Source organism: Lissotriton vulgaris, chromosome 7 (assembly GCF_964263255.1).
Source record: "Lissotriton vulgaris chromosome 7, aLisVul1.2, whole genome shotgun sequence".
NCBI classification, from domain to species: domain Eukaryota; kingdom Metazoa; phylum Chordata; class Amphibia; order Caudata; family Salamandridae; genus Lissotriton; species Lissotriton vulgaris.
In genome coordinates this window covers 811,046,077-811,074,006 of record NC_141695.1, presented here as the reverse complement: position 1 = coordinate 811,074,006, position 27,930 = coordinate 811,046,077, and the positions used below count along the sequence as shown (strand labels likewise).

Here is a 27,930-nt window from a genome sequence, read left to right as displayed (position 1 = left end):
CATCCATAATTGTGCAACTTTGTATGTTATACTGTGCTTTTGATTTAACGCTTGTGCCCCTTTGCTCATAAAAAGTACTGGGGATTAATTTAGAAATAAATACATATATTTTTATAATATATACTTGTGTGGTGTCCTTTCTTTTGATATTACAGGATTGTATGTGGTAAAACAGCTCGCTTAACACAACCTCTTGAGTTAAGCCTTTAAGGCTGCTTAGTCTATGCTACCCTTAAGATAGCTTGTCTAATAAGGTTGACTTACAACCAGACACCATAAGGGATTGTTTGGACTGATACAAGGTGGTTCCAGAATTGGAAACATCATATATCAGGCCAACTTCTCACACTGCTGAGCTGAGCTTGAGCAGGAGAAGGTAGAACAATAGGTTTCCTGTCACAGGGAGGTGTCATCACCTCCCAGACAGGAATTAGTGTACTGGGCTGGGGTGGGGGTGCTTGCCCGTGCCACTAGACTGTTTTGAAGGGCATATTTAGTGTCCTCCTTGCAAACTCTGGTTTGGGACAGTTCAGGGATCTCTGGCTCCCATTCTGGTGTGAAACTAGACAAAGGGCATGGGAGTACCTCCCCTCTGTCCAGCCAGTCCTCTGGGAGGGACCTCTGAGCCATCTTAACCCCTTCCCTAGGGTATTAAAGGGCTTATGGGTAGGTCCTCAGATTTGATGTGGGACAAGACTCCAGTCTCAAACCACGTCACTCTTTGACCGTCTGGCCACTTGGACTTTGCCAGGAACTGAAACTGCATCAAGGAAGACTCCTGCTGTTCCTGGTCTCGCTGTTCTGCAAGCCTTCTTCATCATCTGTTTCTGGGCTTCTTCTAGGATCTTCAAGAGACCTCTGGGCATCAAGGACACCCAAAGTAATGTTGCTTGGAGTGAAGGAGTCACTTCGCTGTTTGTTATGTTATGCTATGTTAGTCTGGTTTGTACAGCGCGTGGAAACTCAACAGAGTGTCCCGACGCTCAGGCAGTGGGCAACCGACCAGGACACCTAGATTGACTATTTAAAGAGCCAGGTCTTAAGTTTGCTCTTGAAGATGTTCAAGTTGTTTACTCAACGAAGGTCTAATGGAAGTTTGTTCCAATTGAGTTGCCCCAAGTAGGAAAAGGATCTCCCGCCTATTCTAAGGCAGTTGATGCGGGGCACTCGTGTAAGGCGTGCAGAGGAAGATCGCACGGTGCGTGCTGGAATGTATTCGCTGACCCTCTCTCTAAGATAGACCACGGCCATAACCTGCATGGCCTTATGCATAGGGACCATAGACTTAAAGACAACCCTCTTTTTTATAGGGAGCCAGTGGATGGCCCTCAAATGAGAGGACAGGTGAGACCTAGGCGGAAGTCTGAGTAGCAGTCTATCCGTCGAGTTCTGCACCACCTGCAATCTATTAAGAAGATAGTCAGGGAGACCGAGGTAAAGAGCATTCCCATAGTTAATTTGCATTGTGATCAGGCCCTGCACCACCTTTCTACCAACATTTTATTAACATGCAGAGCATGCTGAAGCAGGAGCCAGCAAGGGCTTAAATATGAGCTTGGAAGGAGAGGGAGTTGTCAATTTTAATCCTTAAGTTCTTCAGACAGTTTTGGGGGGAGCCAGGTTGCGGCATGTCACTCGGCAAGCAGGCCTTCACTAAATTGTGAGGCCATCTCCGAAAATTAAGATCTCAGTTTTGTTCGGCTTGCACCTCAGATTGTGCAGGTCCAACCAATGAAATACCCTGGCATGCCACCGAAACATAACCTTCCCATCTAAGTCACTTCCTTTCTTACAAGAAAAAGGAAGATGCATGTAATCCACATGAGAGATGATTTTTGCTCCCAGTCACTCAGCTAGAGTAGCCAAGCGCGTAAGATATATATTAAACAGGATGGGGCTGAGAGCCGAGCCCTGCGGTACGTCCACAGTCAGGGTTCTGACTTGTGAGGTGTGAGGAGGCAACCATACTACCGGAGTACGCTTATCCAGACATGATGATAGCCAATTTAAGGCAGAATGTCTGATCCCTATCTCTTGAAGGTGCTCAAGCTGATTAGAGTGGGGCATGGTATTGAACGCTGCTGTGAGGTGCACGAGTATCTGAATGGCTGTGACCCCCGCCCACCATGTCTAGAGTGTTCCTTACTTGTTCAACCACTTCAAGGAGCGTGGTCTCCGTGCTGAAATGAGGTCGAAAGCCAGATTGGCAGGGGTGTAATATTTTATTGTCTTCCAAGTAGTGAGAGAGTTGGCAGTTGACTTCCTTTTCCAGAATCTTTGAGAGGGCAGGTAGAAGGGAGATGGGTCTTTAATTTATCACTCGCTTGGGATCAGCTGCTGGTTTTATCAGCAACATGAGCCCTTTCGCCTTTTTCCAGACCAAAAGAACCACACCCGTTGCCAACGAGGTGTTAAATATGTTGTTCACTGTAGAATTTATATATTGGGCCCCCATTATTAGCACAGTAGTCGGGCAGGGGTCGAAGGGGGAACAGAACTTCAAGCCCTTTAATGCTAAGAGTGACTGATCGAGAGAAAGGGAAGTGAATTTGTCTAGGGAGGAGTACGTGAAGAGGAAAGCAGATTCCTTGTGCTTGGAAAATTTGAGCACTATTATGGAAGCTATTCTGAACGGTCTTCTGCAGGCACCGTAACAAGCTGCTCCTGACTTCCCACAGACTTTGAAAGTCTCAGCAACACAGGTGGTGGTTCTGCAACCCCTCGAGGACTGACCTGTCCTCTCTGCTATTTTAATATCAGCATCCCTCTTCGAAACCGCTGCGACCGAACACCTGTGCACCATGTTGACTTGCCATTGCCCATGCTTGTTGGCTCTGCACTCCAGAGATCTTCTTGCTTTAAGAACTCCAGCCTCCAGGATCTTTTCTTGCCAAGTTTAGCTTCTTTGCTGCATCTTCTGCACTTTGGGCCTTCCTTCTTGGTGAGTTGCTCCAGTTCCTCTTGAGACTCCTGTGCTTTCGGCCTGTGGGTCCTCTCGAGGGTCTTCTCCTGCCTCAGTGGGATCCCGTGCTTGTTCAGGGGCCTACTCTGACTCTCCTGTTTGTGGTGAGTCCCTTGGACTTTGCTGGTCCCAATGTTGTGCATCACTTCTCATGCCTGTTGCATCTGCCAAGGCTTGTTGGTGGTCCCGTCAGACACCGATCCCTTGGTTCTCATCTTCCAATGTGAGACAGCTCGTGCACAGCTCCTGGTCTTCCTCAGCATTGCCTGGTCCTCACAGCTGCAGCAACAAGGTCACCCTCATCACTCCTGCATCTTCAGACATTGATGGGCATTGCTCTTCTGTTCCTCCTGGTCACCTCCAAGTGGCATATACTCTGTCCCCTCTGCTTGCAGGTTCTTCACTTCAGGGATTCCCCCTTGGATTCCACCGGACTCTTGCATAGTCGTCACCAGCTGCATCTTTTCTGTAGCCCTCCATTGTGGTTTATGGCGGTTTTCAGTGTCACTTCACATCTATGCACCCGGCTTCCCTGGTGTAGGTATCCTGGTTCCTGGGTATCCACATGTGGAGTGACTCTCCATTCTTCTGTCTTCCATGGGGTTTTTCAGGGTCCACTGTGTAGGGTCCTTCTTCAAAACTGCAACCGCAACTCTCCAGTTGACTTCTGAGTACACAGCTGTTTCCACTCTGCACACAACCTCTGTGAGGTTCCTGGATACTTATCTTGAGTGGTTCCTTGTGTCCCCATCTCTTCTGAGTCTCCTGCTCCAAGTCCATTCCACTTTTTAATGTATAGTTTCGTATCCCCTTGGAGACCACACCGTATTGTGCTTCCTTACCTATTTGGAATTTTAGTATTGTTGTGTATTTGTCTTGATTTTGTCATGTCTTTTAGGATAGTCCTGTCATGTATACCCCATTTTTATATACATTGTCCCATCCACACAACAATAACAATTCTAAACAGGTGACCTTTTACCTAATAGCTTGCTCCTGTCACTCGACACCAGGCTCTTAGTCTTCTATCAGAATCTCTGTACCTGACATACATAAACATGTCCCCAGGCATGGCAGATCTACTCTGCATAAAGGTCACCACTTTTTTCATCCTTGGCCAACAGCCAGCTGTGCATGATCACATTTATTTAGAAAGACATTGGTAATTGTTTTCAAAACATCTTGAGTCTAGAAAAAACCTTGGAATGACCACTTTAGTATAAAAGACGCTCATTCCCCCCTCCAATTTAGAGAATTCTCTCCAAGCTGAGATGAGGTCCTGCATGCTGCATCGCCGACATGCAGCGGTCTGACATCCCTTATGGGTTGTCATCCTCGACGCAGTGGCAGGGTCATTCATTCTAAACCATCAGGTGAGGGGGCTGGTTCATCCCTAGGGGTTTCTTGGCTACAGATACAAATAGCGATATACAGATATGCCTACACATCCAAGTTAGGCTAGGTACATTTTAGCACAATTACTTAGGTCCGCATTTAAGGAATATGCAAGTGCTACTGTTTTTATCTGAACTGTTTCTGTTCATCTTATTAGCACTATGGTAGTAATGTATCTACTGTTTATGATATTGGTATTAGCAATCTCTTTCGTATGCTTCTGTCTCCTGATTGTTGCAGCACATATGTCTTGTACAAGGCTGTCGCTGGACCAATAAATACTAAATGAAATGCCCTAATCACCATCCTGTGTTTTTTCTGAGAGAAATCTAGCACGAGTGTCTGAGTGAAAGGTACTGTACTGTTTTCCATGGTCCCTGAGGAATATGGGTTGTCATGTTCAGTCGTTGCCAGAAACTACCTTCACCACTGTGGAATACTGGAGGGTGGTAGTGGCACTTTAGAGCTAGCTGTTCTAATGGCTGACATATCCTGTGGGGATGTCCGGAAGTGGTTGGGACACCATGCTCTCAGTTTAGGTCATCCAAAACGTGAAGGTCCTGGGGGAATCCTAGGAACTACACAACAATATCTCCAGTTAGAAGATATACCAATGTGTTAGTGTTGTATTATAAATATGCATATTTTTTTATATACACTGTGTGGTTCTTTTTCGTTTAACCTACACTACATGATTAGATCTGGTAAAACAAGCTGCTTAACATTCCGTCTGGACAAGCCTGAAGGCTGCTCTCCACGTCTGCCACTTAGAGAGCGTTCTATGGTTGTCTAAGACCACTAAAATCACCATAAGGGTTGTCTGGATTAATGCGACATGCTTCACTTAAATAAGTCTGCACCATATACTAAGCCAGCCCCCTATAGTTACCACCAGTACCAGTCAGCAAAAAATGGGGGGTACAAATGGCACACAGGATGACTTTGCAACACCAATAATGACGAGTTCCAATCAAACAACATATTTTTGCTTCAAAACATCAGGTTACATTTATTTCACAGCTTTCAGTGTTGTTTTGTTTTATGTTACGCACCTTATTGTACCAGCCTACTATGAGTTCTAGATTGGACACAAAATTACGGAAGGTTTCGTTTTGATCGAAGAACTTTCCAGCACTTTCTGGAATTTCTTTCTGCTCTTGAGCATGCAAGTACTTTACCTCTCGTAGAACAGCCACTAGCTACAAACGCAAGAAGAAGGACAATTAGTCAGAAAATTGCAAGAGGAATACCTTGAAACAAGCATTGGCAAAGATGATGCATACAACTTATTTTTCAGTGTATATTGTTTGCTGTAGTCTCTTCATTGAGCAATACTGCAATTATACAATCAAATATGGAATAGCAATAGGCTTCAGTGGCTTCACACACAGTGCATGCATCAAAGATCCTAACATTGAGCATCAACAGCACAACAGTGCATGCATCAATGGGCCAGCATATTATCACTGGCCACACTGCATGCTTGATGGCCAATTGCAGGCATCAGTTGCTCCACACACAGAGTACATCAATGGCCTAGTAATAGGTATAATTAGCCCTGTACAAAGCATGTATCACTGCACCTAGTAAGGAGTGTAGCTGCCACCACACACTGCACCAATCAACAGACCTGGCAAATGCCACGCACTAATCATGCATCAGTGAGCTTCATAATAGGCAGCAGTAACCCATCACAATGCATGCATCAATGAGGTAATGTAAATACAGCATAAATGTTGCACTTTATGGTTAAATCATGTAAAACCTACAATGGAGGGTGGGATACTCTGCCTTCAGTTTAAAGAAGTGCAAGGAGAACATGAGGCAAACCTATTTTGAATGTAGATGGAGGTAATTGGACTCCACTCCCTCAAAACAAATGACTGTCAGCATCAGCAAACATTGTTCAGGAACAGTCCGTTCACGAAGAAGGACTGAGTTAAAATTAGCACCCACCTGGCCAGCTCTGGCTTCACTCTGGACTGCCTGCATAGTTGGGACTAGCTGGAACAACCTGTGGTAGTTGCTCCAGTGCTGTGCAATATCCTGATATGCTGGCCACGTCCTTCTACCACCTGTGTATGTTGAGTTCAGAGGCAGAACAGGTCCTTGTCTGTGCTACACATGGCAGAAGTGCTGGAGCTGCACCACCCAGAGCAGCATACAAGCTCCTGCAAGAAGTGCTGACCTGATCATTGTCCTCTCTTGTCACATTCTTTGACATTACTGCATCTGCCACTTCAAGAAGTTTGAGAGCTCGATTGACTCTCAACATCTGTATGTGATGTACTTGGATCCTAGTTTGGATTGTGTTACTTAGCTCACTTGTTAGAGCAGCCTAAGATGTTGCCACATGCAACTGCTTCTTTCCGGGCACTGGAACTACAATGTGACAATAGCTAGATGACTTCAGAAAGGCTGCTCAGCTTTTTAGGAGATTGCCGGCTCCCTATGGAGTGCAGTTTGACCACCAGAAGCCCCATGAAACCCAGTCAGACTTCTACTCGTGGGGCCCACCTAGTGCCGACTTATTCCGTGGGATCTTCGCTACCAGCGCGGCCCATTCTTCCATTTTCACCTTGCATTCCACCTCTTTACTACGTCACTCTGGTGCAGAAAGTTCAGATTCTGGTGGCCAAATAGGACACAGAAAGGCAGAGATGAGTAGGGGGTGTTCCTACTGCTATTTGTAGTGGCCAAAAATGACGGTGGGCTAGGGCAAATCTTAAACTTTCAGCTTCTGAACACTTTTCACCAGAAGGAAAAGTTCAAAATGTTGAACCTGCTCCAGGTCTTTTGGCCCTGGGTACCAGGGACTGGATGGTGTCCTTGGACTTACAGGACACATACTGGTATTAGCCTGTTGTCTGGTTCAACAGACAGTTCCTTCAGTTCATGGTGGGGCCGGTATACTTTAATTTTACTGTTATGCCTTTCAGCCTCAACTTAGCTCCTTGAGTGTTCACAAAGGTGATGGAGGTGGTTGCTGCCCATCCTCATAGGGTATGGATACATGATGAACAACTTACTTACTTACGGTAATGCCTTATCTGGTAGAGACTGTATCTAGCCGTAGATATCATACCTTAGAATATTTCCTGGGCATCAGACTGGATCCAGATATTTTTTCATGAACAGTACCCCTGCAGGGGGTGTATTTCAACTCTGCGTAGCGTGGTCTGAGCTGGAAGTGACACAAACAGCGACTATATAGTCCCCACCCAAGCGCGCTATGTCAGTTTCTTTTTATGACTTTCCACACCAGGAGCACGGAGCCACGAAAAACACTGACCAGCGGTGTTTGGAAGTAGTCCTGTACCTATGAATCCATTCGTGGAGCGGGGAGGATGGATAGGACGGAAAGGAAACTATAGCTATGTAGTCTCTACGTTATAAGGCGTCGGTAAGTAACGTGTTCATCTCATAGAGGCTTCTAGCCGCAGATTCATTACCTTAGAAAAGATCTTCAAGCAATACTTCCTCAGAGGTCGTCTGAGAACTTTATTTAGACTAGAAAGGTCTGTAGGACCAAAAAAGCAAAGTGCCCATCCCGACGGACCTGCCTGTCCAGGCAGTAGTGCTTGGTGAACGTGTGCAGCAAGGCCCACGTTGCTGCCTGGCTTACGGCCAAGATGGAACTCTGGGCACTAGTGCAGTGATCACCGCCTTTGCTCTGGATTAATGAGCACCCAAACCCTCTGGGGGTTGCTACTTGGCCAGTGTGTAGCAGATCTTAAGGCAGAGTACAATCCATTGGAACAGTGACGGCGGATGAATTTTCAAAGTAGTGGGGCAAAAATGTTCTACCCAAGTATAATGAGCGAGTGAACCTGAAGTGCAAAATAGGGATGTGTGAGTTCTCCCCCTGACAAGCAAACTTTGAAAAAAAAGGATTCAAATGGTGGTTTTTACACCATTTATTTACTGTGTGGTTGTCTGTTTATTTACATAAATACTTCTTCCATGTTGATTTTTTCCTCCACACCCCCATGAAGCCTTACCTGTGCTTAAATCCATGCTTTTGAGAATCCTTTATTGCTGTCCCACTCTTTTTTCCCCCCTCCCTGGCTGTTGCCCACTCTTTTGATGACTGCTCTATTGCCATCATGTCTCTGCAGCCCCTCTCTGTCAAGTTGGTTAAATAAATAAAAGAAAATATAGCCTGGAAGGAAGTTGATTATGCCAAAGTTTATGAGAAACTGTATTTGTTGCATTTTCAGGTCAGTAAAAGCAACGAAAACATAGTCATGGCTCTGCTCTCCACCTTGCTCTTTGTCACAAGCAACTCAGGCAGCATGATGCTGTGTATGATTACCATATATACCGCTTAGAAATTAAATGAGACTCTATGCGCTTCAGGTGGTGATCAATGCTTCCTGCTTTTGGGCTGTAACAGCACTTAGTCATTAAAATCACGTTTTTTGCCTCAGATTTTACAGCTAAAAATGTCTGATGTGTTGCAAGTTCTCGCACGTCATGGTTCATACTGGTGAAGACTAATATTTAAAGAATTTAAAATATCCAAAGCTAACATTTCAGTGCGGTGCCACACATATTTAATTCCAAGTCCTAACCCCATATCATTGCCAGAGTGCTGGGCCCACATATCCATATAGTGCATCAGGAATTAATTGGAGAGAGGAAAGCTATTAATAAAGTGAAACCCCTTTTATATAAAACTTTAAGTGAAGTTTCTAAGCAGCTATTCAACTTGTCCCCAAACTGATGTTACACCCAAGGAATGACAGACCGATGATAACGTACTGTGGACAACACTATCACGTCCAAATACCACTACACTGGCGGCAGCGCTGGTACCCAGGACTGGCTTACAGCAGAGGCACACACGATAAAACATGTTACCTGAGGGCAGTAGCACTGAAATAAACTGGCAGTGGCGTAACGAAACATAAGCCACCTTATCCCCCGGTCATGCGTCTCAGATACTACAGCAATTAATGGAAGTGCAACTGAGGAGAATACTGTTAGACTATTTGGGACAAAGAAGGTTAACAGACACATATCCAATGAATATAACTACATCGGCATCAAATATTGAACATGGTGCAGCAGCAATGTGAACGCGCTCAGAGAAAGGAAGCCGCCGAATAAAGTCTCCAGTTTCTGTGTTTAGAGATCTGCCATTTGTTCACACTACATAACTTGGTCAGATTGTCAATGCGCAAATAACTGACTGGAATGCAACGGTTAACTTCAGAGGCGGCTGGCTTACTCGAGGGAGGGGTGGGGGGGTCTCTGGTGGGGAATAAACAAACAATTAAAATAAATAAAACGTACTGAGCGAGTGCCGGGGTACCGCACCACCTCCGCTCCAGGCAAGTCATGCTGTACTGGTGGGTCCTCGTGTCCCTGCTGCAGGAAGCCGCCATCAGGCAGCTTCCTGCTTCCCTCCCCATGCAACGCACGCCAATCAAAACACTGGTAGGCACAGCAGGCAAGCGCCCCAGCCGGTACATTTTCTCTGCGTAGAGAACAAGCATTTACAATGCAATGGTTTCGCCTTTGGAAAAGTTAGAGCTATTGGCATTGCTCATGACATTTCTTCTTTTTTTTTTTTTCCTTATAAATAAATGGCATTGTTATTTACATTGCCAACAGCTCTCACAGTCCACACAGCTCTCACAGTCCACACAGCTCTCACAGTCCACACAGCTCTCACAGCACACACAACTCACAGCCCACACAACTCACAGCCCACACAGCTCTCACAGCACACACAGCTCTCACAGCACACACAGCTCTCACAGCACACACAGCTCTCACACTGGACCCTGAATGTATAGCGTAAATCGAGGCAAGGAACTCTCCACCGCAGAGTGTACACGAGTAACACCGATCCACGTGCACCCTCTCACTGAGGCACAGGAGAACTCGAAGCCCAGACGTCGGCTCGAATCTTAGCGCCCTTTGTGGCATGTCTCTGGTGGGCAGAAGTGGCTCATGCTACAAAAATGGGCAAGAATCGGCTGAACATGCTGCAGGTGGTGAGTCAGGAGGAGGTGAGTGGCTCTGGCAAAGCAACACGCTGCTGGTTGTAGAGGGCAGTCAGAAGCTAGAAACGTGTGCATTCTGGGATGTGTAGTCCTGATTCACTTCAATTCGACCAACACGTCTGAAACTAATGATTGTATGAAGGAAATCCCAGAACTTACAAAGCTGTGTCCCTTTGACTTGCAGTCAACGGGGAATCATTTGATACAAAGTTAGGATATACCCGTCCAATATGGTATTGTATGTACATATCTGGGTCGATCTATTCCTATTGGGAATGCCCATTGGCCACGTGCAACTAGACACATGGGGCCAGCAGAACCCCAGACAACGAGGCCTAAGGGACAAAACCTACACACTTAAAAATACAGGAGTCTGACGAAAATAAAGCGATGATGGCTAGTCAAGACTTACGTGACAAATGGAACCGGAGAGGAACATAAAACTATTAAGAAAAAATTCTGCTCAAGGGCACACATTGGAAGTTAAAGTGCACCCTCCTAAATCCCAAATCATGTGTAATAAACCAGCGAAATATAGACATTGAAAAAGTAAACAAATCGCGTAGGTTACGGTGACTACTAGAAATAAGTACTGGCAAGCTCCAGGTGAATGCGCTACTGGCATAAATAAAATGGAGCAATTGAATTATAGTGAGGGAATCAAAGAGGTGGCGGCAAAGTAAGGCCCACTATACAGTCACGTGGTAAGAAAGAGTACCGATCGGTCACCCTCATTTTTCGGACGTGTTCCCTAAACCCATGCTCAATGAATATCCCCGACACCCGGGCTTCCCGCCCCTCCCGTGCCTCCAATACTCACTGCAGGGGGCGGTCCGGTGCCCTGCGTCCCCAGCCGAGCACGATACTGTAACTCAATAGATTTCTCCTGCGCAAAAGCTGCTTGCGCAGCTTTTTTGCAGCCGAAACCTAAAAAAGTAATGGTTGAAAAGTAAGCAGTGGAAGAATAGAAGCCAGAAATATCAGGCTACAGTCACCAGCATTATTGCTTATGGCCCAGGGTAAAGTTGCCATACAAACTGCTACATAGTGTGGAGCTTACTGATCCCGGTTATTGTTATGATCAGAAGCCCCGTTTATGAATTTGTGATGCGTAGTATTCTATTTCACAGGTATTTGCCCCACCTTTTATAAAGGTGCCTTAACTCTTGCCACGTCCCCCTTAGAGACCACTCACCATTGTCATCCTACTCAAAGCAGTTAATATAACACATATATTTAAAACGTTGACCCTTATCAGCTGCGATATGGTGGGCTGCTAAATTCAGATTTTACAACACTTTGTCCTGCTTTCAAAACAGGAAAAATGCAGAAGTAAAATGAGAAGTTGCAGCCTGTTCCTCAGAGCGCGTGCTGCAGGGGACGGTTTGCAGGATTAATACTTCAGTGTCTGCAGCACGAAAACCCCTGCCTGTGTGTGAAGTCTGCCGTCTCCCGCCTGCGGGCCCCCCGTGTAAATAAAGTCTGCTGCCCAGTCAACAGTGGCGTGACACCCCGTGGAGCCTGCAGTCTAACCCCTGCAGGAGGGGGAGAAAGGGAAGTTGGGTAGGGATGTAATGATCCCAGCACCGCCCTCGCTGTGCTGGTGTGACCCGACAGTTGCACCCTGTAACACCCTCTGGCCAAGCTTATCCAGAGGCTATATAATAAAGGTCAAAGATCGCACAGGGTCATTTGACTACACCCAAAGCAATTGTGAGTGTGCGTTCCATGCATGATGCAGCGCTAACCTCTCCGAGGCCACCTCACCCAGGAGTCCCACCACACTACAACAAAAACACACACAAGAGACCTCCATACGAAGAGAATGCCATGAGATCTCAGCACACAGCACCTGACAAGACACTTTACTGAGACTTGGTCACACAGAGAAAGCTCTGAAAGACGCCACAAGTATTCATCCCCACGTGATTCACAAGCAACCAGTACTTCTGGGACCTTTTATTCCGATAGACCGCTCTTACAGACCCCGGCTCAAGGAAATGCCTAAGCAAGTCTCAACTGAGACCGCCGTGAGAATCTTGAGCACACAGAGACAGCCCTGGAGACCTTACAAACACAGCCAGACAAGGCACGAGACCGTGGCACGCAGACCGCCATGACAGGCCCGGCGCACGCAGCCTGCTCGTTCTACGCGGGGCGCTGCGTGACCTCGGCAGAGAGGAGGGGGAGACGGGGAGGGAGAGCGGGCCTGGGAGAAGGGAAAGAAATGGAAGGAGGAGGCGAGGGAGGGGAACGACTGGTGCCAAACTTGTGCATTTGTAGTCCTTGCCAATAAAGCATTATTGAAATCAGAGCGGGCGCGAGGGAGGGCAGTGGCGTGGGAGTGAGTGAGCGGTGCTTTGGCAGCTGCTCTCCTGCAGTCAGTCGGAGCCTGAAGCTGCCAGTTCCTAAAGTCCCGGGGCAGTCTACAGTCTCAAGTGTGAGGTCTCCAGTCTGCGGCACCCAGTAAGTCTCCAGCCCGCTGCGTGCAGTCTTTTCTCCGGTGTGCTGCCCAGTTGGAAGTCTCCAGGCTCCGCAGTCCTCGTCGCCGGTGAGAAGTTGCAGCCTGTTCCTCAGAGCGCGTGCTGCAGGGGACGGTTTGCAGGATTAATACTTCAGTGTCTGCAGCACGAAAACCCCTGCCTGTGTGTGAAGTCTGCCGTCTCCCGCCTGCGGGCCCCCCGTGTAAATAAAGTCTGCTGCCCAGTCAACAGTGGCGTGACACCCCGTGGAGCCTGCAGTCTAACCCCTGCAGGAGGGGGAGAAAGGGAAGTTGGGTAGGGATGTAATGATCCCAGCACCGCCCTCGCTGTGCTGGTGTGACCCGACAGTTGCACCCTGTAACACCCTCTGGCCAAGCTTATCCAGAGGCTATATAATAAAGGTCAAAGATCGCACAGGGTCATTTGACTACACCCAAAGCAATTGTGAGTGTGCGTTCCATGCATGATGCAGCGCTAACCTCTCCGAGGCCACCTCACCCAGGAGTCCCACCACACTACAACAAAAACACACACAAGAGACCTCCATACGAAGAGAATGCCATGAGATCTCAGCACACAGCACCTGACAAGACACTTTACTGAGACTTGGTCACACAGAGAAAGCTCTGAAAGACGCCACAAGTATTCATCCCCACGTGATTCACAAGCAACCAGTACTTCTGGGACCTTTTATTCCGATAGACCGCTCTTACAGACCCCGGCTCAAGGAAATGCCTAAGCAAGTCTCAACTGAGACCGCCGTGAGAATCTTGAGCACACAGAGACAGCCCTGGAGACCTTACAAACACAGCCAGACAAGGCACGAGACCGTGGCACGCAGACCGCCATGACAGGCCCGGCGCACGCAGCCTGCTCGTTCTACGCGGGGCGCTGCGTGACCTCGGCAGAGAGGAGGGGGAGACGGGGAGGGAGAGCGGGCCTGGGAGAAGGGAAAGAAATGGAAGGAGGAGGCGAGGGAGGGGAACGACTGGTGCCAAACTTGTGCATTTGTAGTCCTTGCCAATAAAGCATTATTGAAATCAGAGCGGGCGCGAGGGAGGGCAGTGGCGTGGGAGTGAGTGAGCGGTGCTTTGGCAGCTGCTCTCCTGCAGTCAGTCGGAGCCTGAAGCTGCCAGTTCCTAAAGTCCCGGGGCAGTCTACAGTCTCAAGTGTGAGGTCTCCAGTCTGCGGCACCCAGTAAGTCTCCAGCCCGCTGCGTGCAGTCTTTTCTCCGGTGTGCTGCCCAGTTGGAAGTCTCCAGGCTCCGCAGTCCTCGTCGCCGGTGAGAAGTTGCAGCCTGTTCCTCAGAGCGCGTGCTGCAGGGGACGGTTTGCAGGATTAATACTTCAGTGTCTGCAGCACGAAAACCCCTGCCTGTGTGTGAAGTCTGCCGTCTCACGCCTGCGGGCCCCCCGTGTAAATAAAGTCTGCTGCCCAGTCAACAGTGGCGTGACACCCCGTGGAGCCTGCAGTCTAACCCCTGCAGGAGGGGGAGAAAGGGAAGTTGGGTAGGGATGTAATGATCCCAGCACCGCCCTCGCTGTGCTGGTGTGACCCGACAGTTGCACCCTGTAACACCCTCTGGCCAAGCTTATCCAGAGGCTATATAATAAAGGTCAAAGATCGCACAGGGTCATTTGACTACACCCAAAGCAATTGTGAGTGTGCGTTCCATGCATGATGCAGCGCTAACCTCTCCGAGGCCACCTCACCCAGGAGTCCCACCACACTACAACAAAAACACACACAAGAGACCTCCATACGAAGAGAATGCCATGAGATCTCAGCACACAGCACCTGACAAGACACTTTACTGAGACTTGGTCACACAGAGAAAGCTCTGAAAGACGCCACAAGTATTCATCCCCACGTGATTCACAAGCAACCAGTACTTCTGGGACCTTTTATTCCGATAGACCGCTCTTACAGACCCCGGCTCAAGGAAATGCCTAAGCAAGTCTCAACTGAGACCGCCGTGAGAATCTTGAGCACACAGAGACAGCCCTGGAGACCTTACAAACACAGCCAGACAAGGCACGAGACCGTGGCACGCAGACCGCCATGACAGGCCCGGCGCACGCAGCCTGCTCGTTCTACGCGGGGCGCTGCGTGACCTCGGCAGAGAGGAGGGGGAGACGGGGAGGGAGAGCGGGCCTGGGAGAAGGGAAAGAAATGGAAGGAGGAGGCGAGGGAGGGGAACGACTGGTGCCAAACTTGTGCATTTGTAGTCCTTGCCAATAAAGCATTATTGAAATCAGAGCGGGCGCGAGGGAGGGCAGTGGCGTGGGAGTGAGTGAGCGGTGCTTTGGCAGCTGCTCTCCTGCAGTCAGTCGGAGCCTGAAGCTGCCAGTTCCTAAAGTCCCGGGGCAGTCTACAGTCTCAAGTGTGAGGTCTCCAGTCTGCGGCACCCAGTAAGTCTCCAGCCCGCTGCGTGCAGTCTTTTCTCCGGTGTGCTGCCCAGTTGGAAGTCTCCAGGCTCCGCAGTCCTCGTCGCCGGTGAGAAGTTGCAGCCTGTTCCTCAGAGCGCGTGCTGCAGGGGACGGTTTGCAGGATTAATACTTCAGTGTCTGCAGCACGAAAACCCCTGCCTGTGTGTGAAGTCTGCCGTCTCACGCCTGCGGGCCCCCCGTGTAAATAAAGTCTGCTGCCCAGTCAACAGTGGCGTGACACCCCGTGGAGCCTGCAGTCTAACCCCTGCAGGAGGGGGAGAAAGGGAGGGAAGGTCACTCACCCGTCCCGAGGAGCAAGGGAGGTGCCGGCAATGCCGGACCAGACACGGGGGCGTTCCCGGCGTCCCGTGACGTCGGCAAAAGCCAAAGAATGTCGGGAACGCCCCCGTGTCTGGTCCGGCATTGACGGACAGGCCCCTCGTCCAATGGCAAGGCTCCGTTTACGGAGCCAGCCAATCACGGACGAGGGCCGAACCAAAGCCACACTACGGTTCTCAACAGGATTTCGCCTGCGCGGAAAAGCTGCGCAGAGCGCAGCTTCCGCTAGGCGAAACCTAAAAAGGGAGAGTTGGAGGTACTGCTCGAAGGCAGTGGGGGAGTGGCCTACCGATTGTTGGGGGTACTGACTGTTTGGTCGGCCCCAGGTCTCCATAAATACCCCAATTTTGGACATTGGAAGCCTCACAAAAGTGACACAAAGGCTATTGGATCTGATTAACTTGTAATAACATCAGTTGATTCATTGAAAATAGGGGGTTTTCTTGTCTGTTATTTATATAAGTCCTGTGTGATTAGGTTGTGATAAATGTTTTTCATGCATACTGTATAATTTTTATTATATTAATGAATGTTTTATTAATTTTCATTGTAAACTATGAGATGTTTTTATATTCACTGCTTTTCAGGGAAAAAAATGTTTTTTCTGAAATTTCAACTTTGTGTTTGTCTCCTTACGTGAAGGAAAATATTATGTGAAGTAAGAGAACTTTTAATAAAGAAAGAGTGTAAACGTTACATTTTAGTTTGTGGCCAAATTCTTAAAGAATATAATTAAGTTACTGTGAAGTGTGAATGAGTTTAGATAGTTTATTCTCAATAGTTGATCCAGGGAAACCTCTTTTGACTTTGACCCTCTCTATTGCCCCCTTGGTCAAGGGAGCTGCCACTTCATGTCTGAGTAAAGAGATGTGATCCTTCGTCAGACCATCGCATGTTGGTGGCATTTGTGAAGGAGTAGTTACAAAGGGGAGGGAATAGCCCTTTTGGACAATCTGGAGAACCCAGGGGTTGGATTTTACCAACTTCCAGTGATGCAGGTGATGATGTGTCCTGCCTTCAACGGGATGGCCCTGATGGATGGAGAACAAACTAAAGAGGCTTGGACGCTGAGGCTGAGGGAGAGTGGTGGACTGGCCCGACCTCTGGCTACCTGGCGTACAAGGTCTGTGGGAACCTCAGCCATGCAAGGGCTAGAAAGCCTGCAGGCCATAGGGGCTGGGCAGGTAAAGATGTGGCCAGAAGCCCCTTCCGTGACAACAAAAGGAGCAGATTGGGTTGGCTGGCCGTAGCTCTGCTGTCCTTGAAATGCTCTAGCGGTGAGTAAGCATTGTCTCCAAAGAAATGGAAACCATCGAAGGCATGTCCATGAGTGACGCATGTACAACCCAAAAAAGGCAGCAGTTTTCAACCAGGTGAGCCACCTAATGGCCACCGATGATGAAACGGCGCTGCCTAGTGAGTTGGTAGTATCCAGCCCAGTGTATGGCGAACTCAGCTGCGCCCCTCCCATCAGCATTAACTTAGGAGAGTTTAGCTCGAGCCTCCTCCGCGACCATAGACAGCATCTGTGTGATGGAGTCTTAGTGCGAATGCGAGTATTGACCCAAAAGGCATGCAATGTTCACCGACCACAGTGCTAGGCTGGCAGAAGTAAACATATTCTTTCCCAAGGTGTCCAGTCTCTTGAAATCCCCGTCCGATTGAATGGCGGGAATGAACCAGGATTTACTCTGGAAGTGAAGGCTTGGACCACCAAGCTCTCCAGGATAGGATGCTGTATGAGGAATTAGGGGTCCCTTGGAGGCAGGGTGATGGCGCCAGGCTGTTGTCCTATTTATAGAAGTCTCTGTGCAAGGCCAGGTAGGACGCTATGAGGGCTTAATTAATTGGGAAAAGCGGTTTGGGTGGGGTCACTCCTGTTGAAGCACCTCTGTCAAGACATTCATCTTGATCACCGCAGAGGACAGCTGAAGGTTCAAGACCATCACCGCAAATGAGGCTCCATAGCCATGGTAAGAGGAGAGACCAAGCTACTATCTGGGGAGGTGAACAGACCACTGGCATCTGCCAGAACCTCTCACCAGGGTGACATCTAGGGGCTGGTTTTCATCAGAGCCTTCCAATCATCCACAAGTCCTAGCCCAGAGGGATAGGACCAAGGCTCTGGCCTAGAGGGAATGCCGTCAGTCAGCACCAGAGTCAGATGACACTGGTACGTCTCTGTGTCAGAGACAGGGTTGAGAATGGATATTGTGCTGGGGATGTCGGCAATGGAGCCGGCACCGGGGATGTCAGCAATGGAGCCAGCACCGGGGATGATCGAGGTGGTTTGACTGAAGTAGATCCAGATCCACTCATGGATCCAAGAGGACGACTATCACTGGTGAAGAGTCTGCTGGCAGAAAACCAGTAGGAGTCCCTCCCAAACCCACAGGGCCAGGGCACCAGTGTGGATGGGCTGCCCAATATGAGAGGCATAGACTTATAAAACTCACAGAGTTAGGCGGGGATTTCTCTTTTCCAGGAAAATCTATGAGGCATGGAGAAGGCCCTGGCCCAGGTTCAACCACGAGCCAGGTGTTGAATGCTGATGTTTCCACATCTCTTCGGGCAAAGTCGAAGACCTCTTCAACTTCTTCTTCGTCTTATGTTTGTGGGTCTTACCAAAATGGCCGTATGAGTTCGACTGCGATGACGCGTACTTAGAATAGATTTGTGACCAATCCCAGGACCTTCCTCTCAAAAGGGATCAAGACCATTGCCCATCAAGCAGCAGGGAGCCTGAGGGATAGCTCCCTCACAGCCTTGGGGTGCATAGTGCAACAATCGACAGAGGTTTTGGTGTCGTGGTCGCACTCAAGACACCAAAGGCAGACGAGGTGTGATGCATCACCAACATTTGCGGTGGCAGGCGCCAAAGGGCATGAAACCAGGCTTTCTTGCAAATATCACTGCCACACCAGTAGACAAATGTCTCAAAAAATATTCGACAAAAGGTCGAAAAAAGGTCAGTCAAAGAGTGAATGAGGGGTAGCTCTTTTCCAGATCTGCGCTAACTGGTGCGGAAAGAAAAGAACTAACATCAGCGCCTGGGGTGGCACCTATGTAGACACCACGCTTGTCACTTATGGCACGGACACCACTACGCAGAGTCAAATGACACCACCTACTGGTGCGCAGTGGTACTATTCACAAAAAAAGTCTGTATCTAGTCTGATGCCAGGGAATATTCTAAGGATAGGAATCTGTGGCTAGCAGTCTCTGTCAGATGATTGGCTATTGAAGGCGTGTTTGCTGCAGTCAGTCATGGACAACTGTAACTCTTCTGCCATCCTTTGGGTTTTCCATTAACAAGCTGAAATCCCACCTGCAGCCAACAAGGAAGATACTTACATAGGGGCAATCATGGACATAGTGGGAAGCAAAGCATTTCCATCCGGGCAGGGAGTCCACAACGTTCAGGTTCTGATCCTGATGATTCAGCATCACTCGTGAGTTTTGGCATGGACTGTTATGATGCATCTTGGTCTAATTCTTCCTGCTGGTCCTGCATACCTCATGGCATATGCAGACACTGCAGTGGAACCTTCACATACAATGGGCACAACACTGAGGTTGCCTCTAAATTAGTAACTGCACCTCGCAAGAGGCAGCCCTTAGTGATTGCTCTCAGACCCCAACCTGACCAGCAGCCGAACACTCCCCTTACCCAATCTAGAGCTCACATGGAAAAAACGCTGATTCTGTTCTACCACAATAATCAGAGCGGTGTGAAGTCACGTATCCTGTGCCAGGAAGCGCTGCAGCTCTTGAAGTGGTTGGAATCCCAGGGTATTCTTTTGATTACCAACCATTTGGGTTTGAGGATTGCGAGGGTGCGGGAGCTCAGCAGACGTCATCTGGTAGAACATGAATTATGTCTCTACCCAGCAGCGGTTCATGGTATCTTCACTCTTTCAGGTGTGCCCTGGCGGAAGAGTTACTTACCTTTGGTAACGATATATCTGGTAGAGACACAGTCTAGCTGCAGATTCCTTAACTTAGAATATCCCCAGGCATCAGACTGGATCCAGAAAATCTTTTCCCCAGCAATACCTCTGCACGCCGGGAGGCAGCGTCGCTCGGCTCCATCCTGACGTCATCCACGGAAATGACGTCAATGGAGTCATATAAGCCCCTCCCGGCATGCTAACGTCAGTTTTCTACGGGAAACTTTTCCATGCCACAACGTGGAGCCATGACAAAACTGAGATCGCATAGGAACAGTGTGTGGTAAAAAAAGAGTAAATCATTAATAATGAGAAACCAAAGTAATTTGAAAAAGCACCCAGCACCAGGAAAGACTGGAGGGAACTCACAGAGCCCGTGCTGCAAGCAAGGGCCTAACAAAGCGCCAAGCTGTGCCTCATGTCTTGGGGCTAAAGGCAGTGGCACAAAGGATAAGACAAGACAGACAGATTATCACCACAGGAGGGAAGGTAAAATAACTATAATATTGAAGGAACATGTTGCCAGACAAGTGATTAGAAGTAAACGACCACCAGACGTTCACTGCACACACCCTCCGGTGATGGAGGGACTGTAGTACCAAAGAGAACCCAAACCAACCGACCGCCATAGACAGAAGGAGGCACAGGCGGGTCGGTTGGAGGGAAGTAAAAACAAAATAATTCCATGAGTGAAGAACACAGGTAAATCAACATGAGAAGGCAGTGAAAAGTATAAACCTCAGCCACCTAAAAAACGTGGACGGAGTGGAGAGCCAAATGGCTCGAAAGCCGAAGAACACTCCCAGCACCAACGGTAGGTGCGAGAACATGCCACCAACCAACACTAGCATGGAGAAGAGGCACAAGGCCCCCACGCAGAACAACAACAGTGAGGTGCAAGAGCACACCTCCAGAAGACCAAGGCCACCAGAAAGAGGGAGGCTAGGTGAAAAGAAACCATATGAAAAGGTATTCGCAGAGTGGGGAGGGCGTTAAGGAATCTGAGGCTAGACTGTGTCTCTACCAGATATATTGTTACGGAAGGTAACTCTTCCATCTAATAGAGACATCTAACCGCAGATTCCTTTACTTAGAATAGATACCAAAGCCATACTCCATAGAAGGAGGGTCTGCAATACAACCACCAAGTACCAGGACAACATATTCATCAACTGCTGACAAAAACCGCAATGCCAGGACAACGGACATCAGAATAAGTACGGGCTGAAAATTAGTTCTGCTCGCGGAATTTGCAGATTTTTCGTGATTTCGCGATCCACGAATAGCGCAAAATCACGGCAAAATCAGCAAATTCGCGAGCCTGACGAATTTTGCTCAGGAAGCACTTACAGGGTTACAGCAGGTGCCCAAGTTGAAGCTAATTTCTTTGTAACCATTTATGGTTACAAAGAAATTGAATTCAACTTGGGCACCTGCTGTAATCCTGTAAGTGCTTCCTGAGCGGCGCCTCGTTGCCTACTTGCAACTATTCTCTGACCCTGCTCTGACCCTCGAAGCAGGGTCAGAGAATAGGTACAAGTAGACAACGAGGTTCCATGAACAGGAAGCACTTACAGATATAGATAAAGCAGGTGCCCGAGTTGAAGGTCAAATTCAGTAACTCCTTAATCAGCCCCAAAAAATTGAGCGCTTTGTCGAGGCTGGGCAGGTGTGCTTTCTCCCCATATCTACAGTCGAAAATTAGCTATGATGCTTGATGGAGGCCTTTGCATCCTTGACTTTCACAAGTGCAATCCCCGTGCAGTTCCTGTAACCAGTAGCTGCCTTCTCCTCATCTACTGCTCTGATCTGTGCCTGACCTTTTATACACACAAGAAGAGGCATGTGAACTTGCAAAGAAGCCCCCCCACACACTAGCTGTGTGCACCGTCTTCCCGCCCTTTACACACTATGATGGACAGCTCACTCGAGGGACCCCGGCGCCCTTCGGCGCGATGGCAAAGTTATTCAGCCCCAAAAAATTGTGCGCTTTGTCGAGGCTGGGCAGGTGTGCTTTCTCCCCTATCTACCGTCGAAAATTAGCTATGATGCTTGATGGAGGCCTTTGCATCCTTGACTTTCACGAGTGCAATCCCCGTGTAGTTCCTGTGACCAGGAGCTTCTTTCTCCCCATCTGCTGCTCTGATCAGTGCCTGACATTTTATGCACACAAGAGGCATGTGAACTCGCAAAGAAGCCCCCCCGTTTGCCCCCCCACACACACGCGCGGTGTGCACCGTCTTCCCGCCCTTTACCCACTATGATGGACAGCTCACTCGAGGGACCCTGGCTCCCTTCAGCGAGATGGCAAAGTTAATCAGCCCCAAAAAATTGTGCGCTTTGTCGAGGCTGGCCAGATGTGCTTTCTCCCCATATCTACCGTCAAAAATTAGCTATGATGCTTGAAGGAGGCAAATAAAAAAGAACGGGAAATGGGGTTTACAGCACAATTGCACCTATCCTGTATAATGCCCTGTTTGTTGTGTGGTGACACGGATCGGAGATTCCTTTCCCTAGATCTCCTAAGACAAGAAACTTGTTCTAGCAAACAATTTTTTAGCAAGTGATCCAGCACACACGTCAGTATTTTAGAGATCTGTTACACTAATAATCATTCAACACAAATCAAAAAATATTAAATGAGTTGGGTAGCAGAGTCTTCAGATGTTTTTTTGAAGTTTTAGTCTTTATTCATTTCTTCAATCCAGTAGCCAACGCGTTTCGTCCTCCACGGACTTCTTCAGGACTACAAACAATATATATACACATATACACACAATTAAAATATATACAAGGAATGTAATACAAAACATTAATTTTCACATCTCAATTACTAACAACACATTAAAAGGAACCACAACCTTAATCTTGTGGTGGTTTGTGATATCGTTTCGTTTCAAAAACTTTATTCGATACATAAAATGAATCATAAAAGTATTGAACATACAATTCATCATGCCTCATAGGATTAAAAGGTTCTGATTTAAAAAGCACGATTTTTCCAAAATTTTAAAGAAAGACATTAGAAAGACATAATAATAACCATAAAAGAATATACAAAACATGAATTTCAACAGAAAAAATTCTATACATGTAATACTACCCATAAGTCTTCCTAATCTTTAGTGAGATTCTAATAAAATTTAACATGGAACAGCAGATTTCTATGGAGGATAATGATGACAGATATTCGTACCCTTCCTCATAAGTGCAAGGTTGCCTCCCCTTCAGGATTGGTTTGATAAACCGGAGTCTTGGCTCCTTATATAGGGAGCAAAAAAGAACCAGATGTAAAGTGCTTTGTCTATCCCTATTAGTACAAGGGCAAGGGGGCAGCCTCTCACACCAACCCCCTTGTTTCGGGAATGCAAGCAAAAAGTGCAGAATCTCCAGCCTAAACCTTGTTAGAAGGAATCGCCATTGCACATTAACAGTAAAAGTTAAATAAAACTGAGGTTGGGATTTACAGGCATAGGCAATAGCATTGTCAGTAACATCGACTATGGGCGGTGGGTTCAGTGTTTTCCAATACCTTGCTTTTATCTCCGCCTTATAGTTTCCCTCAATTCTTTCCGGATTGTCATAATATGACCCCAGTCCAATCTTTTTCAACATATTATAGACATAAGACAACCAGGGAATCTGTTTTGAGTTTTCTAAAGCCATGCAATCGGTAATAATGTCTTTGGTAAGCTGCAGGTCTTCAGATTTCCAAATTTTACCCCATAACAGTAGAGGGGACAAGCGAATTATATCAGAAACACAGGCCATACCGATTTCTTTGTGGCAGAAAATATTTGAGGAACCTTTAGGAATTGATAGGACCCTTTTTATAAAGTTATTTTCCACCACCTGGATTACGGATGGTATTTCGGTCCCCCACACCCCTGCCCCATAAGTGGCTACTGATAAACATTTTGAGGTGTAAAGGGTTCTGAGGTGCATAATATGTTTTTGCCCTAGTTTACTACAGAAACTAAAAATACCCTCTATCGCCCTTGTCATGTTCTGGGCTCGAACCTTCATGACCGGTGTCCAACTTAGTTTGCTGTCAAACAGATTACCAAGGTAGTTAAAGTTTCCCACTTTTCCAATTATGCGATTGTTGACCACAAATTTCCTAATATTTGACCCTTTAGGGCCACAAGACATCACAAAAGATTTCTCAAAATTCACCTTTAGGTCAAGATCAAGCATGAATGTATTGAAAGCATCTAGACACACTTGCATGCTATTTCCTGTCAATGTCATGAGGACAGTATCATCTGCATAAGAAAGCATGGGAATACTTTTACCATTGATTTTTGGGAAGTCAAAACCCTGGTTTAATAGGTACTGTTCTAATCCATTTGTGTAAACCAGAAAAAGAAAAGGCGCCAGGATGCACCCTTGACGCACACCTTCGGTTGAAGGTATTGGTTTTGTTATTTCCCCTCCAGAACCAAATCTAATAGATACAGTTGTTACTTCATGTAACCTGCGAAGCAATGTGACTAAATGTTCCTCAAAGCCCATATCATCCATCATCCGCCACAACATATGTCTGCAAACAGTGTCAAAAGCACTCGTCAAGTCCATGAAGGCAAGATGGACAGATGATTTTTTTGCCTTCATGTACTTGCCTAAAATTAGTGCCAAATTAAGGCACTGCTCGTTTGTCCCCTTTCCACGTCTAAAACCATACTGAGAGTTAACTATGAAACCTGTGGAATCTGCCCAACTTTCTAATCTCGCCAGGATTACCCTACCCAGAATCTTACATGAGGCATCTATTAAGGAAATCGGGCGGTAGCAGCGTGGGTCAGACCTATTGCCCTTCTTAAAAATCGGCACTACAGTTGCTTCCTTCCATGTACCAGGAATACGCCCAACCACAACAGCCTTGAACACATTCAGTAAGATGGGTGCCCACAGACTGACATTGGACTTAAAAAGGTCCAGGGGGACAGCATCTGGGCCTGGGGCTTTTAGTGATGCTCCTTTCCCTAAGGCTTCCTCAATCTCAATCAGTGTAAGTGAAGAGCTGAGGGTCAAAGCAGAGGGAGGTGCCACCCGATCCCCTGTCCCTTCGGTGCTTGCCATTATTGAGATAGAATTGGGGTTAAAAATCTTAGTAAAATGTTGAACCCATTGATCAGCGGTAACCTGCACAACTATAGATTCTTTATTGTCGCTCTTGAAGAGAGGACGATTTATGACCTCCCAAAAGAGCCTACTATCTTTTAGTTCAGCAGCCTTTTCGAGATCATCCCAAGCACTGACTTTTAAGTCTTGCTTTCTTTTTGCAATAGCATCCCTGTAAGCCTTTCTGCTAGTCCTTACAAGCTCTTTGTTTCTTGGCTTTTGGCTCAGGGCTAGTTTTAACGATCGGTGTGTAGCAGAACACACAGAGTCAAACCATCTAAAGGCCTTTTGGCCTCCCTTCCCCTTGGGTTTTCTAAGGTGCTTTGCTGCATGACCACACAACTTCTCGAAGCTTTCAATAACCTGATGGGGGTCAGATCCTGGGGCTAGACATAATTCTATTTCCGTTTCACAATTAACAACAATGTCTTCCTCCAGTTTTGTCACATTTACCTTCCCCCATTTCAATGTGACACCCTGATTCTTATTATACTTAATTGGCTGTTCCCAAATCCTTGGTGATTCTTTTGTTGGCACACACAATGACAGCATTAAGGGGTTATGATCACTTGCAGGATTTGCCACCACCTCCAACTTATCAACATACTTGAAAAAGGTACTAGATACCAAAACAAAATCAATTGTGCTCATCTCCCCCCTCGTACCCTGAAAGGTTGGTATATGCAGGGTATCTGGGGCAGACCAGGGGTCTACTACACGCAAATCATTTGTGATAATAATATTATTCAAAGCATCCCCCTGAGGAGTATGTCTAAAGTGGGTCAGAGGCTGGGCATTCAAGTCCTCTAGTCCACACACATTTGAGCCTCCAAAATTGCACAAAGTACAGTTGAAGTCGCCGACCCAAATGAGAGACGATGTAGGGTGCCTGTTGCGTGCTTTACCCAATGCATCCTCCAAACTTTGGATTATTGAGATGTCATGGTCGTTGAAAATGTTATAATACCAATTAATTAATAGAACGGGATCTGGGTAGAGATGTTCTAATAACAGCACTTGGTACCAGTTTGTCTCCACCAATTTCAATTCCTGTAGTTTTGTAGACAATGCTGTCATTATTCCACCTTTTGCCCTCCCCGATGTGGATGGAACAGCCGGAACAGTAAATGACTGAAAACCCTCGATGTCACAAGTGGTCCTAGACCACGTCTCCTGTAAACACAGGATTCCATGAGCTTCCACAAAGACCAGCCATGCCTCATCTTCCAGTCTACTTGCTAATCCGGAAATGTTCCAGGATAGTAAGGATAATAATAATGATGGTGATGATGGCCCTTCTATTCCATGGATGCTTCCCAAAGCATCTCTTGTGGCGGAGGTGCTTTGTTCAAGCAATAATGACCTATTCCTCTCATAGCCCATGGAGATGGAGATGTTTCCCACAGGCGTGACAGGAGTCCCTGGCTGAGGAGGTCCAGTATTCCCATTGTCACATTCAAGAGTCACCAACACTGAATCATCATTGATGCGTGTCCCTAAGTCTTCATTATTTCCCACATTCAAGATACTTGGTGCAATGCCTTCAGTCCCGGATGGTAGTCAATCTACCCCATCCATACCCATTAAAGGGTCAAAGCGATTCCTCAGTGGGATATTATTGTTATTACTTGGGAACCAACCAGGATAATCAGCGCCCTGAAACCTTGGTCTTCGTGGGTTATAAGGGACTTGTGTGAAGGGGCCCATACTTGGTGGCCCCATAAAGCGAGCTGTCTCATGCCAAGGGGTATAATAATTTTGCGGGCCTTGATTCATATTCGTGTTGTGTGCCCAGCCCATGTGCTGTTTGCCATTTGTACTATAACCACGATGATAGGGATTTCGGTTTGGGGTAGTCTGGTAGAGGTTGGGATAAAAATATTCAAGACCCACACACTGAATATCCCACACCCGACCAAACCTCGCCTTACTGCAAATGATATCCTTAACCCAGTTGTCTCTGAAATTAATCAGGATGCAATCACCCTCCAGGTCTTTTTTACTTGGCCCAACCCAAGGAACCCTCCGTACACTTAAGATTTTCGTAGCAGTGTCCTCAGTTAAAGGCCTATTGGTGTTTAGCCAGAATTTTGTTTTGTTTAAGAGGTTCTCGCTTTTCTCATATTTATTCTCTGGGATTAATGGAACACCTGTCAGGATTGCCATATATGGGGCAGACTCCGGGGGTATGTTTACATAAATCTGTTTACCTTGTAAGGGGGTTTTACTAGGGACCAGAGGTTTACTAGCTGGGGTTTCTTTCCCTTCAGTGTTAGGCAAGGTCGGGGCAGCTGTGTTAACCGGTGTAGTTGATGTAAATAATTAATTTACTCTCTTAATTTCTATGCAGATAAGTACTTAATCAATAATAACTCAATCGAAATGAAGGAAAACAGAGTCCGTGGTGTAAGAGTTTCTAAGGGTTTTATTCCTCATAAAGGAATCAGGATATCATGTTCTGACCACCACACAGGATGTCAGAAGGGATAGATGAGCGCGCTGTCGTTTATTGACAATACATAGCTTATATACTTGATTTACATCATAATGTTCAATGTAAGAGGCGTAACAGCTGAGAGAAGACAAGATAACAGTATACACGTGGTGCTAGTACATCATCAAGAGGCGTAAACTAGGCGTGAACTAGGGTGTGTGCTAGAAACGTCACTGATAGGTGACGCAAGTGGGTGGCACCAAGGGGCGGTGCTAACAGAATGTTGCAATGTCAGCAGAAATCGGAAGCTTGGATGCGCGCGCAGCTGCATGACGTGTGATAGACGGGGTGCAGGGGACTTGACATTTACACTGGCGGAAAGAGACAGAAGTCTGGCATGTCAGATCAACTTGTGCTTCTATCATATCTGATATCTGATGTTTAGGAACTAAGCTATCTGGGCAGAAAGGTCTCTAGAGCAGAAGCTATTCTATACTTGCTGTGAGTGCGTGTATAAGCGCCTGAGTGTCTGTATGAGAAGCGTGGGGGCATGGGGCCTTCCATGGAAGCATGGCAACAGAGGCTATGAATTACTTGCATAAAGACAGGTCGGCCCTTTAGCCCTGTAGCTGAGGAAGGATGTTTACTGAAGCTAGCAGGCTGGAATGTATCTTCGGGGAGAAAAACAGATAACTCGAAGATTATAGTCAATCTTGGCAGGCAGCAGGCTGAGCTGAGCACGGAGGGCCGCGCTAGAAGTAAGTCAGAGTTCACGGGTACGGGGGCTGCTTGGGCAGAGG

General features: G+C 47.3%; 1 protein-coding gene across 1 annotated transcript in view; it reads right to left on the bottom strand.

Annotated features, from left to right (window-relative positions):
• Positions 1-27,930, bottom strand: part of DNAH17 (dynein axonemal heavy chain 17) — a 15,539,113-nt gene that overhangs the window by 12,557,819 nt on the left and 2,953,364 nt on the right. Inside the window, exon 14 of the mRNA XM_086931082.1 lies at positions 5,410-5,556. Coding sequence (XP_086787208.1) covers positions 5,410-5,556 — 147 coding nt within the window. The remainder of the gene's footprint in view (positions 1-5,409; positions 5,557-27,930) is intronic.